The 16,437-nt window shown below is 38.3% G+C and overlaps 1 protein-coding gene across 5 annotated transcripts in view; it reads left to right on the top strand.

Annotated features, from left to right (window-relative positions):
* TTC13 (tetratricopeptide repeat domain 13) overlaps nt 1-16,437 on the top strand; it is an 89,760-nt gene that overhangs the window by 64,053 nt on the left and 9,270 nt on the right. For 3 of the 5 annotated variants that reach the window (XM_039528558.1, XM_039528561.1, XM_039528560.1), the window contains 6 exons: nt 6,150-6,233; nt 7,249-7,333; nt 9,410-9,519; nt 11,991-12,126; nt 13,202-13,281; nt 13,757-13,835. In XM_039528558.1, coding sequence (XP_039384492.1) covers nt 6,150-6,233; nt 7,249-7,333; nt 9,410-9,519; nt 11,991-12,126; nt 13,202-13,281; nt 13,757-13,835 — 574 coding nt within the window. Of the gene's footprint in view, nt 1-6,149; nt 6,234-7,248; nt 7,334-9,409; nt 9,520-11,990; nt 12,127-13,201; nt 13,282-13,756; nt 13,935-16,437 lie in introns of all 5 variants that reach the window. The other 2 variants (XR_005595570.1, XM_039528559.1) reach the window with 2 other exon arrangements.

Raw genomic sequence — 16,437 nt, 5'->3', positions numbered from 1 at the left:
TAACTAAGGAATGTCCTACTCTTGCTAGTGTTATTAATAGTGAGGAAAGAGTGCCTACTTTGCAAAGGCATTTCTCTGTCCCTGGCCTTCAGTTCAGTAACCTTGCTTGTCTCTCAGTAATCTAAATATTTCTTATGCCTTTCTCTCATCAGATAATACTAGCAATCCTATAATTTGATGTTCCAACAAGTCTAGTGAGTCCCTGTGGGATGTCTAGGCTATACTTGTACTGAAATGAGTTACTGTCTCTTCATAAGGTGCAGGACCAGACTGGATCAATTTCTGACCTTTCCTTTTGGACTGACCTGTGCTCCTTGGGTCTGTACCATGGCTTGAATAATACTGATAGTGCTTTCTTGACAGAAAGATTGTAATCCAGGTAGGGATATTAATCAGTTTGCAAGGGCCTAAATCTTCCCAGACTAGTGAACCTTCTTGCTTCCCCATCACAAGTTTTGACTGCATCCTTTCAGAGTCCAAGAGCCCACTTTTTCCTTTGCACACTACTGAATTCCTTTTTGAGAATAACCATTTAATCTGGGATTGAATGAGGCAGCTGGAGAGAGTAGTAGGTAGGGGTACTCTCCCAAGCTTTGCCTTCCATCCACTCATGACATCAAAATGAGATATCACTTGCAATAGATTGTGCAAATCTGCACAAATAGGATAATCCCTTCTTGTGTGCTTTAATCAGCCATGAAGTAGCTTTGAAATACTGCTAATTCATATATCATAACTAGGCTTCAGAATGAAAACCTTGTTGAAATGAATGGGATCATTTCACACCTCTGGGCTGTTGTTTCAGGCAGACTTAAGCATTGGTTTATGTGAAGTTTATATTCTGAAGGTTATTTTCACAACCATAAAGGCTAGAGGCTTAATCTTTATCAAGCTTGGATTCTTGAGCACAAAATAGCAGGCTCAAAAAAGTAGTGCTAATTTGGAGAACTGCATGAACTAGCCCAATGTGATTTCTTTATATGGTAGTTAGATGAACCAAAAAATTATGTCGGTGGTTTCAAGGAGTACCAAGAGAAGTACGTTTATGATTATTTGCAGTAGAGCCCATAGTAAACTGCTGGGAAGCTGGAGGTGAACCAAAATTACCTTTTTTTCACACTTTGATTTGCAGGATAAAGTATGTGTTCTCCTGGGAGTGGGGAAAAGGGTTTGGAAACTTATTATCTCCACTCACTTGATTCCCTTGCATAGTTATGAAAGATCAGGTCAGACGGTGCTCAGCCTAGTCTCATAGAATCCCTTTGTCCAATACTGTCACCTATTGTTTCTGTACATAATAGTCCTTTTGTTAGGTCTATGCTAACGATACCTTCTTTGTCTGGGACTCCCTTCATGCAAGGTCCAATTCCATTCAACAGTTCTTACTACTTGAGTCTGGCATCTTGGAGGATGATAAATGATGGTTTCTGCATTAGATTTTTCCTTGTTAGAGGCTTAATGTCTGGAGAGTGCCAGAAAACTTTCCACCATAGTCTTTTAGTCACTCTAATTTGGAACATTTCTGTTGTGTGGTCCTTTGGGAACACCTCACAAGTGTTTACAAAGTCTTTTTATTTGATTTTCTTGAGGTTCTGTAAGGGTCTAGGGCTTAACATTCTTAAAGTGCAGATATTAAGCTGCCGTTTCTGCTCTTCTGAGTCAGTATAAGAATGCCTTTGGCTCACCTCCATCCCGTTATAAGGTTATAAGTTATCAGATATTACTTTGCCTTTTTGAAAGTCTAAACTTTTGTTTTCATGGGCAAAACAAGGATTTGAGACCTGTTCTGACTGAGGAAAGCTGTCAGTATTCCTCCAAATATATGTTGAGACACCCACTACTAATATCTGTTCTTGGGCATTCTGAAGAGGTGGCAGTGCCTATCGAGTAGAGGGAGTTGAGGAACAACAAACAACTCTTGAGTCACTACCTGATGTCTTTCCTTATTCATTACCACTTCTCACTGGCTAGATCCAACATCCTTTTAGGCTGACTTGATATCGGAGTTCTCCAAGCTACCATTCAAGGAAATCCTGTTTTCTTATTTTTATTCCTTCATACTTCTGCCTGTTGTACAGAAAGCTTTTGTGTAGGATGGAATAAGATGGGACGTACAACAAAGGCAAATCATGTCAGTAATTGTTTATCATCCATTCTCTTTCCCTTTCTTTTCTAACATACACACTTGAGAATTCTAATTTTGATCAGTGTTATTCCCATTGAGGTAAATTAAAAGCAGTGGGACTGTGTGAGTAGTAAGGTGTGCAGCACAAAATGAGTTAAGGTGCTAGAATCAAGCCCTGAATAATTATAGAAAGAGGATAGAGACTGGCTATAAACATGTCTCCTATGATTGACAGTGGTTTTAGCCTCCTGGTATATGTAGCTGTAACATTTTGCTATATAAAATCTTATTTTGTAGACTGGAGAACAGGAAGGATTCCTGCAAATGCAATAATGGTATGTAATGTTCCCGTTGAAGGCATTATGTATGGCTACAATCCTGACAGGACTCTTTTGAGAGTTTACAGGCTCATACCTAATGTTCAAGGAAGAAGGCACCAAGTCAGCTGTTTGTTTGCTTGTGAACTGCTGATTAAATATTTAATTTCCTGGAAGAGCAGTAGAGTGCCATATTTAGATAGCAACTAGAAATGAAAATGTTCTTGAAAATGTCCTGGAGTTTGAAACATCTGGTGTCTTTCTGTATGGAAACGTGTTTTAAAGTTATTGTACTCCACTCATTCTCCCCCACCCTTTAAAAAAAAAAAAGTGAATACTTGATATTTTGCAGTGTCCTTAAGATAGTCCCCCTACTCTGAATCAGGGTTCAGTGAATCATCCCAGAAAACATTTTTTTTGTTTTGTTTTTTAATTACAATTTTATGTGTGGGATTTAGGGACAGTTAATACAAACACATCCATGCAGTGGTTTCCCCAGGAATTGAAATTAGGGGGAGGTGTTCGAATTTACAGGGGGGGTGTCAGGACCAATGAGATATATAAAAGAGATATGAATAAAGTAAATGTTTTGTTAGGATTATGCAAATTTAACATAAGAATAATGCAAGTTACACCAAAACACATAACAGGTCTAGATTTCTAAAAAAATATACATTTAAAAAAATATTTAATTTGACTTTTGAAAAGTAAGCCATCATGGGGTAAGAGGAAAGTCCTCTCATGGATCAGTAACTGGTTAAAAGATGGGAAACAAAGGGTAGGAATAAATTATCAGTTTTCAGAATGGAGAGAGATAAATAGTGGTATCCCTGAGGAGTCGGTACTGGGACCAGTGCTGTTCAACACATTCATAAATGATCTGGAAAAATGGGTAAACAGTGAGGTGGCAAAATTTGCAGATGATACAAAACTATTCAAGATAGTTAAGTCCCAGGCAGACTGCGAAGAGCTACAAAGGGATCTCACAAAACTGGGTGACTGGGCAACAAAATGGCAAATTAAATTCAATGTTGATAAATGCAAAGTAATGCACATTGGAAAGCAATCTCAAATATACATACAAAATGATGGCATCTGAATTAGCTGTTAACACTCAAGGAAGAGATCTTGGAGTCATTGTGGATAGTTCTCTGAAAACATCCACTCCATGTGCAGCAACAGTCACAAAAGCAAACAATGTTGGGAATCATTAAGAAAGGGATAGATAATAAGATAGAAAATATCATATTGCCTCTATATAAATCCATGGTACGTGCACACCTTGAGTAGTGTGTGTAGATCTGGTCACCCATCCTAAAGATATATATATTGGAATTGGAAAAGGTACAGAGATGGGCAACTAAAATGATGAGGGGTATGAAACAGGAGGGAGAGATTAAAGTGACTGGGAATTTTCAGCTTAGAAAAGAGATGACTAATGGGGATATGATAGAGGTTTACAAAATCTTGACTGGTGCGAAGAAAGTGAATAAGGAAATTTTATTTAATCCTTCACATAACACAAGAACTAGCAGTCACCCAATGAAATTAATAGGCAGCAGATTTAAAAAAAACAAAAGTAGTATTTCTTCACACAATATAAAGTCAACCCAGGGAACTCTTTGCCAGGGGATGCTGTGAAGACCAAAACTATAACAGGATTTTAAAAAGAACTAGATAAATTCCTGGAGAACAGGTCCATCTGTGGCTATTAGCCAGGATGAGAGGGATGCAACGCCATGCTCTGAGTGTCCCTAGCCTGTTTGCCAGAAGCTGAGAATGGGCAGCAGGGGATGGATCACTTGATGATTCCCTGTTCTATTCATTCCCTCTGAAGCACCTGGCCTTGACCACTGTTGTAAGACAGGGTACTGGGCTATATGGACCATGGGTCTGACCCAGTATGACCATTCTTATGTAAAAATTAATTATAATAAAAATGTTTAGTACAGAAACTCCCCAACATAATGACCTCCCAAGATAGCAACAATGTGAGATGATAACCTTGGCAAATAATGCATTTTAAAAATCTTGGCCTACTGGGAAACATATTTATATATGTTTCCATTCCCAGTCACAAATCTAGCATTCTGGAGCAAAGTGACTAAAATATAGTCCAACAAACAAATGTTTATTTAACATGCCCCTCACTTTTCCCTCCACTGCACTCCACTCACCGGTGTTGTCCTTGGTCAGTGGAGACTCAGAGTTCAGAGGTGCTTTCACGTGAGTACACCTTCCAGGTGGGGGACAAAAAGGCACAGTTCGCTCTGGCCACAGCTGTTCATTGTGCCACCGTTCACTCCACCGCTCTGTTGCCAATGGCCCTGCACAGTCACCTTCTGCTGTCACCTACCACTGTGACCTCTGCAAGTTGGTCTCTTGAGGTTCCACCAGCTCGCAGTGATTTCAGCTGAGCTCTCAGTGCAGGAACCTCGCTGCTAGCGCAGTCTGGGCTGTCTTTTACACAAAAACACTGTACCCACAGGAACACTGTCCCCACAACAGGGCTAAGCACTTAGACCTGATTGTCAGTGATTTCAGCTGCAGTGGTCACTTAACAGAACAAAAGACTATCTATGGAGCCTTATCAGCTCTGTCTTTAAACAGTGGAGAGGGACAGGTCCCCACCCTCTCTCTTGATGCCTTCAAATCATCACAGACTAAGTACAGTTCTACTGCCCTTTACTCATACAATAAGAACAACATTTCATCCCCCCTTCCCCCAACATTCAAGTGGTTTGTAACCCAACCCCAGCCAAAATCTATCACTTGGACAACACAGCTCTGTTTGCTGGATACCTAGGTAGATTAGGTGTGAATGTAAATATAATCTGGCCCTGAAGCCTTAGCCCCCAGCTCATCACTAGCTGTCAGGGAGAACTCATTTACACTTTGCTTACAAATCATCATTTGAAATTATTAGGTTGGCCAACATCACCGAAATGAATGCGCTGACATCATAAAAAACAGCTGTATAAGAAAGCAAGGAAGCTAGTCTATGTTCATACTTTTCAAATCTATTATACTTTTTCAGATGCACATATTTTATCATACACTGTATAAGCTTTTAAAGTGTGTATTAATGTTTCAGTTTAAATTCAGATTTCCAAACAGTCACTGAATTGGTATGTAACTAGCTCACAAAACTGGGGGGGGGGGGGGTGTTGGGAAAATTCAGGGGGGGGTGTAGGGAAATCACTGCATCCATGAGAAGAGGATACTTAAGTTGTTCAGAACAGACATCACAATCACATACCAGTGCTCAAAGTAAACCAGTCAGTTAGGATGATCAGTCCCTACATTTATCTTCACAGATAAACACACACAGCTTTCTACCAGGGTAAATAGTTGTATACAAAAAAGATTTGCAAATCCAAATTGGTAATTGTGGTACTGTTTTTGTTTTTGTTTTTTTAAACTGTACACAAGAATACTGGTGGTAGTGGGGGAGCACCCATGAAAAGTAGCTTGTTGAAAAGCAGCAAGAGCAGTGAGACCTTGAAGATTCTACAAGTCCCCTGTTGAAAATAAATGGCTTGCTTATTTATTCAGACAAACCTCTGATTAAGCTTCCACTACTCTACCATACATTTCTGTATAGAAATCATATCTCATGCTTTTATGAACCGCATACATGTTAATTATGGAGTGGATTATCCTAGTAGACATTTAAAAAGTATTTTTTATTTATCTTCTATCTACAGGGGACAAGTCGTTAACATGAGATACCTGGAATATTTTGAAAAAATACTTCATTTTATCAAAGACAGGATCCTTGTTTATCATGGGTACATGGTTTATTTAATATTTTTTCCTTCCTCCTTCAATATCAGTTCAAATTTGTATTATATTCATAGACCATACAGAAAGTCTGGGGAAATATTTTCTTTAAAGTTCCAGTACCAGCCATAACTGTGCCCTCTTACCAATGGGAGAAGCTCACTAATTGCCATGTGAAAGAAAGCAAAGTAATCTCTTTTACATATGAATGATAATAGTAATTTAAGTAATTAACTTTTGAGAGTACCTGTACCCACCCTTCTGGCCTTTATCAGGCATGGGTGGATCTTAGCCTTGTCTTACAAGGGAGGGTGTGTTTTGTTCAAGGTGGTCATGGAAAATGTTGATTCATACTCCAGGTTATGGGAGCATGAATTAATTAATTTTTCGGACCAATATTGGTGGCTGATGTGTGAAGTCTATAGCAGGGTGGGAGATGTGGGTATGGCTTTGTATGGATCATCTGTGGAGGGTAATATGTAGGAAATTGTGATCTTTGACAGGTATTACGAAGGCTGGGAGTCAGAGTGTTTTCAGCCCTTATAAGTGAGTGATATCTGTAGTTTTAAAAGCCACCCTAAAGGCTTTTCTCCGGAATAGTGAGGTTTGGAGAAAGTTAGATGGAAGGTGATTAAGGATAAAAGGAAGATACTTAACATTGCTGTTGGACTATAGAGGTTATTTTCAGACTTCCTGACAAGTGAATTAGCCTCCGGGAGATAGAGCTGGATTCCGGGATACTCACGGCAAAACTGGGAGGGTTGGCAACCCTAATTCAGTCATAGAAAGAAAATCATTAAGTAAAAAATGTTTTATTGTATTATTTATTTTTCACCCCCGAACAAATGGGAAGAGCGGGGAAATTTGCCAAGGGAAATGTAGTAGAATATAATGTAGTAGTTCTCTCCATTAACCATGAGAAATGGTTGGTTACATTGAAACTAGATGGATGTTCTGAAAAATGCTAGATGTGTTTGACCATTGTGTTGCTGTATGTTAAAATTGTTGCATGTTTTATTTTAGTGCTAATAATCCTAAAGGTCTGTTAGAAGTTAGAGAAGCACTGGAAAATGTACATAAAGTAGAAGACCTTCTTTCCATAATGAAGGTAAGTTCAGCAACAACCTTCAGCTCTTTTGGTAACAATTTAAATGGACAGTTGTATGTCTAATTTAAAATGAACAACTGTAGGAACTATGGCTATATTCTTAAGAATTAATGTACTAATCAAAATGACTGCAAATTTGCTCATCTAAGGCTTGATCCTTCCCTTAGATGCATGTGATGTGTACCTGAGAAGACTTAATCCAACAATTATTTAAATTAGTAAAAGGAAAATATTCCTGTTAAAGGGAGAAAAAAATTCTGTGATTGGTTCCTTGAAGCCAGCCTTCCTAGCAATAAGGATTTTTATTTAGAAACTGAATGACTGGCTCAGCATAACTGTGTAAAACATAATTGAACAAACGGAAGAAAAGAGTTTATGGAGTTGGAGTTCATGGAATATGGAACATTTTTTCAGTTCAGGGCCACCGATTTGAATGTGGCCCAGAGCAGTAATGAGCAAAAGTAGTTGCCTGTTAATGGCTGATGGCCAATGTGGAATGAACTGGTGGCTTCCACTCTGATATAGTGGAAAAGTGCCAGAATCACCAATCCCAACTCCCCCCTCCAAATTATTAGCGTTTAGTTCTAAGATTTTTTGAATACATCTAATGTTAGATGTATATTTATTTAAATCTTTGGGAATATGGCAAGAAGGGCTTAATTTTAAAGCTTTGTTCATTTAAAAAAAAAAAGAGTATATAAATAAAATATTCAGACTTGAATAGTTTGGAAAGGAACATTCACACCAATCAAAGCAGGGTAATTCAAAGTGATCAGGTATAGATGTCTTCACAGAAGCTTAAACACTGCTACCTAGACTTTCTGTGTGGTACTCTAAGTGCCGCACATGTCACCTCCAAGTTACTTTCTTAAAGGATATATTAAGGATTGTCTGAGGGTTAGGGCAGTTTAAGACCATACCTTTACAGCCTGTCAGCTCTCAATCTCCAACCCAGTGCTCACCTTTTTTTTTGGAGTGGATATCAGTAAAACTAAACGAAAGCCTGAGAAGGAAGAATTGAAAGATATTTGATTGTCCTGTACAACACATTATGATATTGGAAATCATAATGTAAGGCCCTGTAAAGCAAAATGGATGCCACTTTTTGCAGAGGTGCTTGACAAAGGGAAATGTTATCAGATGATTTGAAAACGCAGATTAGTACAGAGAATGACAAAAATATATAACTATTTAAGGGACTATGAATGGTTTAGCTAGAAATAAATCTCTTCCTAAGAACTGGTAGCAAATATTCCCGGTCTTCAAAAAACAATGATTTTGATCTGGTTTGGATTGCATGTATACTATTCCCAATTGTACATGTCACATTGGAATGCTGTTACTCAATAAAAGCTTTTAATTTTTTTTAAAAAATGAAATCCTATTGGCCAAAACATAATTCCATGGATCATACTATTGTATTTTAAAATACATGGTTGCAAAAGCCATTCACTCAACAATGGAAATGGAGCAATTGTCTTTAATGCAGCATGGATAATTGAGAGAGACGGTTAGTATTTAAGTGGTCTGGTTGTTCAAATAGGTGGGTAACTTTGAATAAAACTTGACTTTTAGTTTTATTTGAATTAAGTTATTGTGGTTTATAATTGACATATTAGCTATGGCCTTTGGCTTCTATTTTAAATTTAAATCACTATTTTTTGGCTTTGCAAAATTTGAAAATGTGTTTTGTTTTGTGTTTTTCCTTCTGGTGAGGAGAAAAATATGCAAAGGATGTTGAATGAGATTGGCTAACAGTTAAAAATTGTGAGGTATGTTCTGGAATGCCATTTAGAGTAATTCATTTACTTACAAAGTATAAACATAAAATACAGACTCTACAACTCATATTACTGTTTTCACATTAATATGTCAAATGGTGAGTATCATATTGGGGCTTGGGAAAAACATTTGTCTGTATAGTTCTAGCTTAGTCTTTTTTATTTATTTAGGAGACCATAGCTGCACTAGGTATCTCTTGTTAAAACTGTCCTCTAGAAATCAGTGTTACAGAACAGTGGCTAGAAAGCTTATCCTTCTATATTTATTCTAATATATTTCCTTTTTTTCTGAAAGCAGTTTAACAGTAAAACAAGAGATGGGTTTACTGTAAACACAAAAGTCCCTAGCCTCAAAGATCAAGGGAAAGAATATGATGGATTCACAATTACAATAACAGGAGACAAGTACGTTTGCTTCAAAAATTCATATTTTTAATCTAATCTTTAAGGAAATGACAAAGAAATGTTGAAGTATTCTGAATTATCAATAGCAATTAATTTCTTGTTCTAATGGCATTTGGTGTGATTGGGCCCTTTGTGTAGATGACTTAGTTTCACTGAGTCCAGAAGTGGTTCTCAAGTGTGCAGCGTCTCAGCCAACAGTGACCCTATTATTCAACTCATGCTGTTGAATGCACATTGAAAAGTTTTATCCTTCATAATAGTATCCACAAAATTCTGATCAGCAGAACTGTATGGCTGACAGCTTGGTGAATCAAAGCTGTCTCGCTCATATAGAGTTAAATATTTTCTGCTCTGAGAACTTTTCAGTCTACTTCATAGACCATAAAAACAAATCTGAATGCTCTGAATCAGAATGGATTGGAAACCACCATCATAGTGGATCAATTCTAAAAGTGGGGATGGACAGAACAGGGGTTTTTGGCCTTCTCACTTTACAGAGATTTTTGAGTGTTCTGTGTTGCTTCAGGCAATACTCTACAAGTTAGACTCATGTAATTCCTAGTTGGTAAAGTGAAGTGAGGAGGCATTGGGTCCATTACTGATTGAGATAGTAAATACCCCCTTTGAGAGCCAAGAAGCCAGCACTCCTAAAGAGTGATTTTTAAGCCCATGTTCAAAAGATCTCTATGGTCCCACTACAACAGTATGGAATTGATAATTTTCTTAGACATTCTTTCCATTCAGATTACTTAGGGAATCTAAATTCTACACCATCATTTAAAGTGTTCTACAACCTACTGCAGACATCTTTAGTGTGGAAAGTAGACATTTTACTGAAACCCAGTGGATTTTTCCCTTTTGAATTTTAATCTCTAGACCTTCTGCACATTCATAATGGGACGATGTGCAAGATAGTTTCATTATATTGGGAAAATATTTATCTGTGTGAAACTGTCACATCTATGAAAATTAAATCACAAGTGTAAAATTTTGGTAAGAAACTGAATAGTTCCACATTCAGACCAAACAATACAATTTTGTTTTAATTAGCACTAATTAGGAAACAATTCCATTTCTGGAGTTTCAAAGTTAACAAAACAAACATGCTGTGGATTCTAAACAAATAAAACAGACTGAAATAGAAAAGTACCATGAGAGAACATAAGAGTGGCCATACTGGGTCAGACCAAAGGTCTATCTAGCCCAGTATCCTGTCTTCCAACAGTGGCCAAGGCCAGGTGCCCCAGAGGGAATGAACAGAACAAGTATTCATCAATTGATCCATCCCCTGTTGCCCATTTCCAGCTTCTGGCAAACAGAGGCCTAGGAACACTATCCCTGCCCATCCTGGGTAATGGTCATTGATGGACCTAGCCTCCATGAATTTATCTAGTTCTTTTTTGAACCCTGTTATAGTCTTGGCCTTCACAACATCCTCTGACAAGAAGTTCCACAGGTTGACTGTGCATTGTGTGGAAAAATACTTCTTTTTGTTTTAAACCTGCTGCCTATTAATTTCATTTGGTGCCCCCTAGTTCTTGTGTTATTTACCTTCCCCACACCAGTCATGATTTTATAGACCTCTATCATATCTGATAGATGGGACGACCACATCTGCATGCAGTATTCAAGATGTGGACGTACCATGGATTTATATAGAGGCAATATGATATTTTCTGTGTTATCTGTCCCTTTCTTAATGATTTCCAACACTGTTAGGTTTTTTTGGCTGCTGGTGCACATTGAGTGGATGTTTTCAGAGAACTATTCACAATGACTCCAAGAATTTTTTCTTGAGTGGTAACAGCGAATTTTAGACCCCATCATTTTATATGTATAGTTGGGATTATGTTTTCCAATGTGCATTACTTTGCATTTATCAACATTGAATTTCATCTGCCGTTTTGTTGCCCAGTCACCCAGTTTTGAGAGAGCTTTTGTAGCTCTTTGCAGTCTGCCTGGGACTTGACTGTCTTGAGTAGTTATGTATCATCTGCAGATTTTGCCACCTCACTGTTTACCCCTTTTTCCAGATCATTTTAAATTTCTTGTTTTCATATTGTGTGGATAAAAGGTTTTTTCTGAGTAACACCTCTGAAAAGTTACAAAGACAGACAAGGAAGGGTGTAAATGTAAAAATAAAACTTTAATGCTCTGTCTAAAAAAACACCCAAAAGCCTCTCGACTTCCTTCCATCAAAATATTAGCAGTTATTTGCAATAAAAGATTGCAGATAACACCTACCACTTTGTCAGTAAGAATATTAAAATATATTCTCTGATGTTTCTATTTCAACCTCAGTGCTTCTCATTTGAGTGGGCAGCAGATTTGTTTTCTTGCTTTACATAGGGGTGGTATGGGAGAAGGTTTGGGGGAGGGAAGAAATATTAGCCTTAACTATCCTGCATTTTTGCACCTCTTAAGTATTTGATTAGTGTCTTGAAATTTATTCAAATAATCTTTTGTATTAGAGTTGGGAACATATTATTTTCAGTGGAAACTCAGACAACGGAAGAAAGAACACAACTGTATCATGCAGAAATAGATGCCCTATATAAGGATCTAACAGCCAAAGGAAAAGTACTAATTCTATCTGCAGAACTTGGGGTAAGGTTTTTATGGAAACAATTAATTCATGGTAGCTTCAACTTCAAATTTTGTCCGAATGTGAGGTGCAAATTTTTTACAGTGAGGGTAATTAACCGTTGGAGTACTTACCAAGGGTTGTGGTGGATTTTCCATCACTGGCAATTTTAAAATCAAGTCTGGCTGTTTTTTCTAAAAGATATTCTCTGGTTCAAACAGGAATTAATTAGGGAAATTCTGTGGCCTGTATTATGCTGAAAGTCAGATTGGATGATAACAGTGGTCTCTTCTGGCCTTTATATAATTATCCTTTATATAATTAATTTTAAATATCTATACTATCATTTTTTATTTTTGTCAAAATACAATCCAGTTTACTGTGCATTGCTCTAATATTCAGATTTTTTGGCACAGTTCCTAAATAAGTAATAAAATTCACCTCTTATTGAAATGCTACTAGTAAGAAGAAATTAAATGAACGGTTTCCATTGTTTAAGGGTAAACTGTTAAGTTGTTCTGCTTTGCTAAGTAATAGTTTAATTCCAAACACACAGCATGAAAGGTTCCATAATAAAAATGCCATTATTTTTTTTTATCCTGGCTTGCAACCACCGCATGTTATTACCATGATGAGCACTATTTAACGTTGTTCATAGAGTGGTTCCTGACAGCCAGTTGTAAAATGAGAATTGACATAAATACATGACAAAACAATAAAATTGTTTTCAGGTTGATTGCATTCTACCTGAGAAGCTGGCTGTGCTTTAGATTTATCAGGATCTTTGACATAGCATAATGCCTTAATGATGGGTGATACAATGCTAGTTTGTTGTTCAAGCTAATTCCTTAGCTTGACCTTTTTGAATTACTTGATCTTCCAACGTTCACAGTAGGGATGGTTCAATTTTATTGAAACTTATGGTATATTTTTCTTTATTTAAAAAAAAAAACAACCCACACCTTAGGGTTGAATATATTGTATCATTACTTAATGGAGGCTATTACAAAGTGCACTAACATTCTTATACGTTTCTTCATCTCATATCTGTACACTAAAGTATTTTTTGAGCCCCTGCTTGCATTTTTTTTTACCTAGGAGGCAGATGCTGTGTGCAATCTAATCCTGTCTTTAGTTTATTACTTCTATAACTTAATGCCACTCTCAAGAGGATCCAGGTTAGTGACTGATTTTGTGCATTATCTCTCCATCTGCTGTTCTATTTTAGTGTATGTGGGATTGTTTATCTGCTTAGTGGATTTACTAATAAAGGGACTTGTGATAAATTGCAGTTGTTTCTCATGTGTTTCTAGGGTCTCTTATTCTAATTATACTGTTAACATTCCTAATTCTGTAGCCCTCAGGAGACTGAACCTTTACTGATTAATTAATTAGTTAATATTGATTAGCCTCAGACCATAGTGGTCAATAGACAGTTCATCAATAAGGCTACAGAACTACAGTTCCTCAGTACCTGAATCCCTGATTTTTACGAAGGTGTCAGATGTCTGTTTTTATCTCTAATAAAAAAAAAATACCTTGAAGTGGTTTTTAAATTTTTAACTGAGGAGTAAGAAGTTGAATTTGTATAATGTAAAATAATTCCAACTGAAAAATATTACGGAAAGAGACTTGTTGCTCTTTATTTTTTAGTGTGATAGCTTATTCGGTGATCATGGGAGCACTGATGGCAAGTGGGAAAGAAGTAGCAGGAAAAATACCAAAAGGAAAGGCAAGTTCTACATAAAAATACACTGGCTCAACCTAGATAACAGAAGTGATACTTCTAAGTATGGAGAAGCAGCTGAAGGAATAAGCAAGGACTCAAAGTGTGTGTATCAAGTGTTTGTCCATGCTTTACCATGGTGGCTTACAATTTTATAGTGTTTTTTAGGATTCATTGTTTTTTTTGTGGATTCTCAGATGACAACTGTGGTATATAGTATATTTCAGCATCTATGGTTAGCCCTGAGGCTGCAGCTGTTCCCCTCCGAAGTGGACCTTTCACAGTCATCCATGCCTTTATAACTTTGAGGCCAGATCCCAGTGGTGACCTCCTACTTGTGGTTCCCCTTGAAGAAGTCTCTGAAGATTCAGCTTGAGCAGAATGCAAATCTTATCTCTGGAGTGCAGTGGGCTCTTATGGGCATGCAATATTAGTGTTTCCTCTTTGCTTTCAGATGAAGTTCAATGTGGTTGCAATTTACAGAGTTCTGAAACACATTTATATGAAAGAGCATCTCACCCCATCTTCTGCCACAGGAGTTATGTATGATCTGCTGAATTACCTTTGCTGTTGGTTTTGGAGTTTAAAGTGAAGTTCTGGTCTGAAAAGTGACTATGTAAAAATGATACCACCTCACTCATCAGATATGTTCCTTTTGTGTAGTTAGTCATAGCTGCTGATTTTACTGACAAAAATAAGCTGCTTCTTTGAGTAGTATCTCTAGGGGGCCACACTTCAGGTGCACATGCATCTCGAGACTGGGACCTCAATCTGGTTCTCAATTACAGTAGAACCTCAGAGTTACGAACACCTCAGGAATGGAGGTTGTTCATAACTCTGAAATGTTTGCAACTCTGAACAAAACAATATGGTGGTTCTTTCAAAAGTTTACAACTGAACATTTACTTAATACAGCTTTGAAACTTTACAATGTAGAAGAAAAATGCTGTTTTTAACCATCTTAATTTAAATGAAACAAGCACAGAAACAGTTTCCTTACCTTGTCAAATCTTCTTTTTTTTAACTTTCCCTTTTTTTTTAGTAGTTTACATTTAACACAGTACTGTACTTACTTCTTTTGGGAGGAGGGGGTGTCTCTGCTGCTGCCTGATTGCATACTTCTGGTTCCAAATGAGGTGTGTGGTTGACTGGTCAATTCGCAACCCTGAGATTCTAGTGTACCTTATGAAACATCCATTGAACCTATAACAGCCTGTTCTTTGTTCCATTTATCTATGCCCTGGTCTACACTACGAGTTTAGGTCGAATTTAGCAGCATTAGATTGATTTAACCATGCACCCGTCCACATGGCGAAGCCGTTATTTTCTACTTAAAGGGCTGTTAAAATCTATTTTGGTACTCCTCCCCCGACGAGGGGATTAGCACTGAAATCGACCTTGCTGGATCGAATTTGGGGTAGTGTGGTTGCAATTTGACGGTATTGGCCTCCGGGAGCTATCCCAGAGTGCTTCATTGTGACCGCTCTGCACAGCACTCTCAACTCCGATGCACTGGCCAGGTAGACAGGAAAAGCCCCGCGAACTTTTGAATCTCATTTCCTGTTTGGCCAGCGTGGTGATCTGCAGGTGAGTGCAGATCTCATCAGCAGAGGTGACCATGATGGAGTCCCAGAATTGCAAAAGAGCTCCAGCATGGACCAAACAGGAGGCACGGGATCTGATCGCTGTATGGGGAGACGAATCCGTGCTATCAGAACTTCATTCCAAAAGACAAAATGCCCAAACATTTGAAAAAATCTCAAAGGGCATGAAGGACAGAGGCTATAACAGAGACCCGCAGTGGTGCCGCATGAAACTTAAGTTGCTGAGGCAAGCCTACCAAAAAACCAGAGAAGCAAACTGCCGCTCCGGGTCAGAGCCCCAGACATGCCGCTTCTATGATGAGCTGCATGCCATTCTAGGTAGTGCAGCCACCACTACCCCACCCCTGTGCTTTGACTCCATCAATGGAGTAGCACGCAACAGGGATGCGGGTTTAGGGGACGAGGAAGATAGCTTACAGCAAGGAAGCAGAGAAACCGTTTTCCCCGACAGCCAGGAACTGTTTCTCACCTTGGACCTGGAGTCAGTACCCCCTGAACCCACCCCAGGCTGCCTCCCAGACCCGCCAGGTGGAGAAGGGACCTCTGGTGAGTGTACCTTTGTAAATATTATACATGGTTTAAAAGTAAGCGTGTTTAATGATTAATGATTAATTTGCCCTGGCATTTGCGGCCAGTACAGCTACTGGAAAAGTCTGTTAACGTGTCTGGGGATTGAGTGGAAATCCTCCAGGGACATCTCCATAAAGTTCTCTTGGATGTACTCTCAAAGCCTTTGCAAAAGGTTTCTGGGGAGGGCAGCCTTATTCTGTCCTCCATGGTAGGACACTTTACCACGCCAGGCGAGTAGCACATAGTCTGGAATCATTGCATAACAACCCATGGCAGCGTATGGTCCCGGTGTTTGCTGGCATTCAAACAGCATCCGTTCTTTATCTCTGTGTTATCCTCAGGAGAATATCATCCTGGACACCTGGTTGAAATAGGGTGATTTTATTAAGGGGACATTCAGAGGTGCCCGTTCCTGCTGGGCTGTTTGCCTGTGG

Source organism: Mauremys reevesii, linkage group 3 (genome assembly GCF_016161935.1).
Source record: "Mauremys reevesii isolate NIE-2019 linkage group 3, ASM1616193v1, whole genome shotgun sequence".
Taxonomy (NCBI): Eukaryota; Metazoa; Chordata; order Testudines; family Geoemydidae; genus Mauremys; species Mauremys reevesii.
The sequence above is the reverse complement of the archived record's forward strand: the minus strand, read 5'-3'. Positions and strand labels throughout refer to the sequence as shown.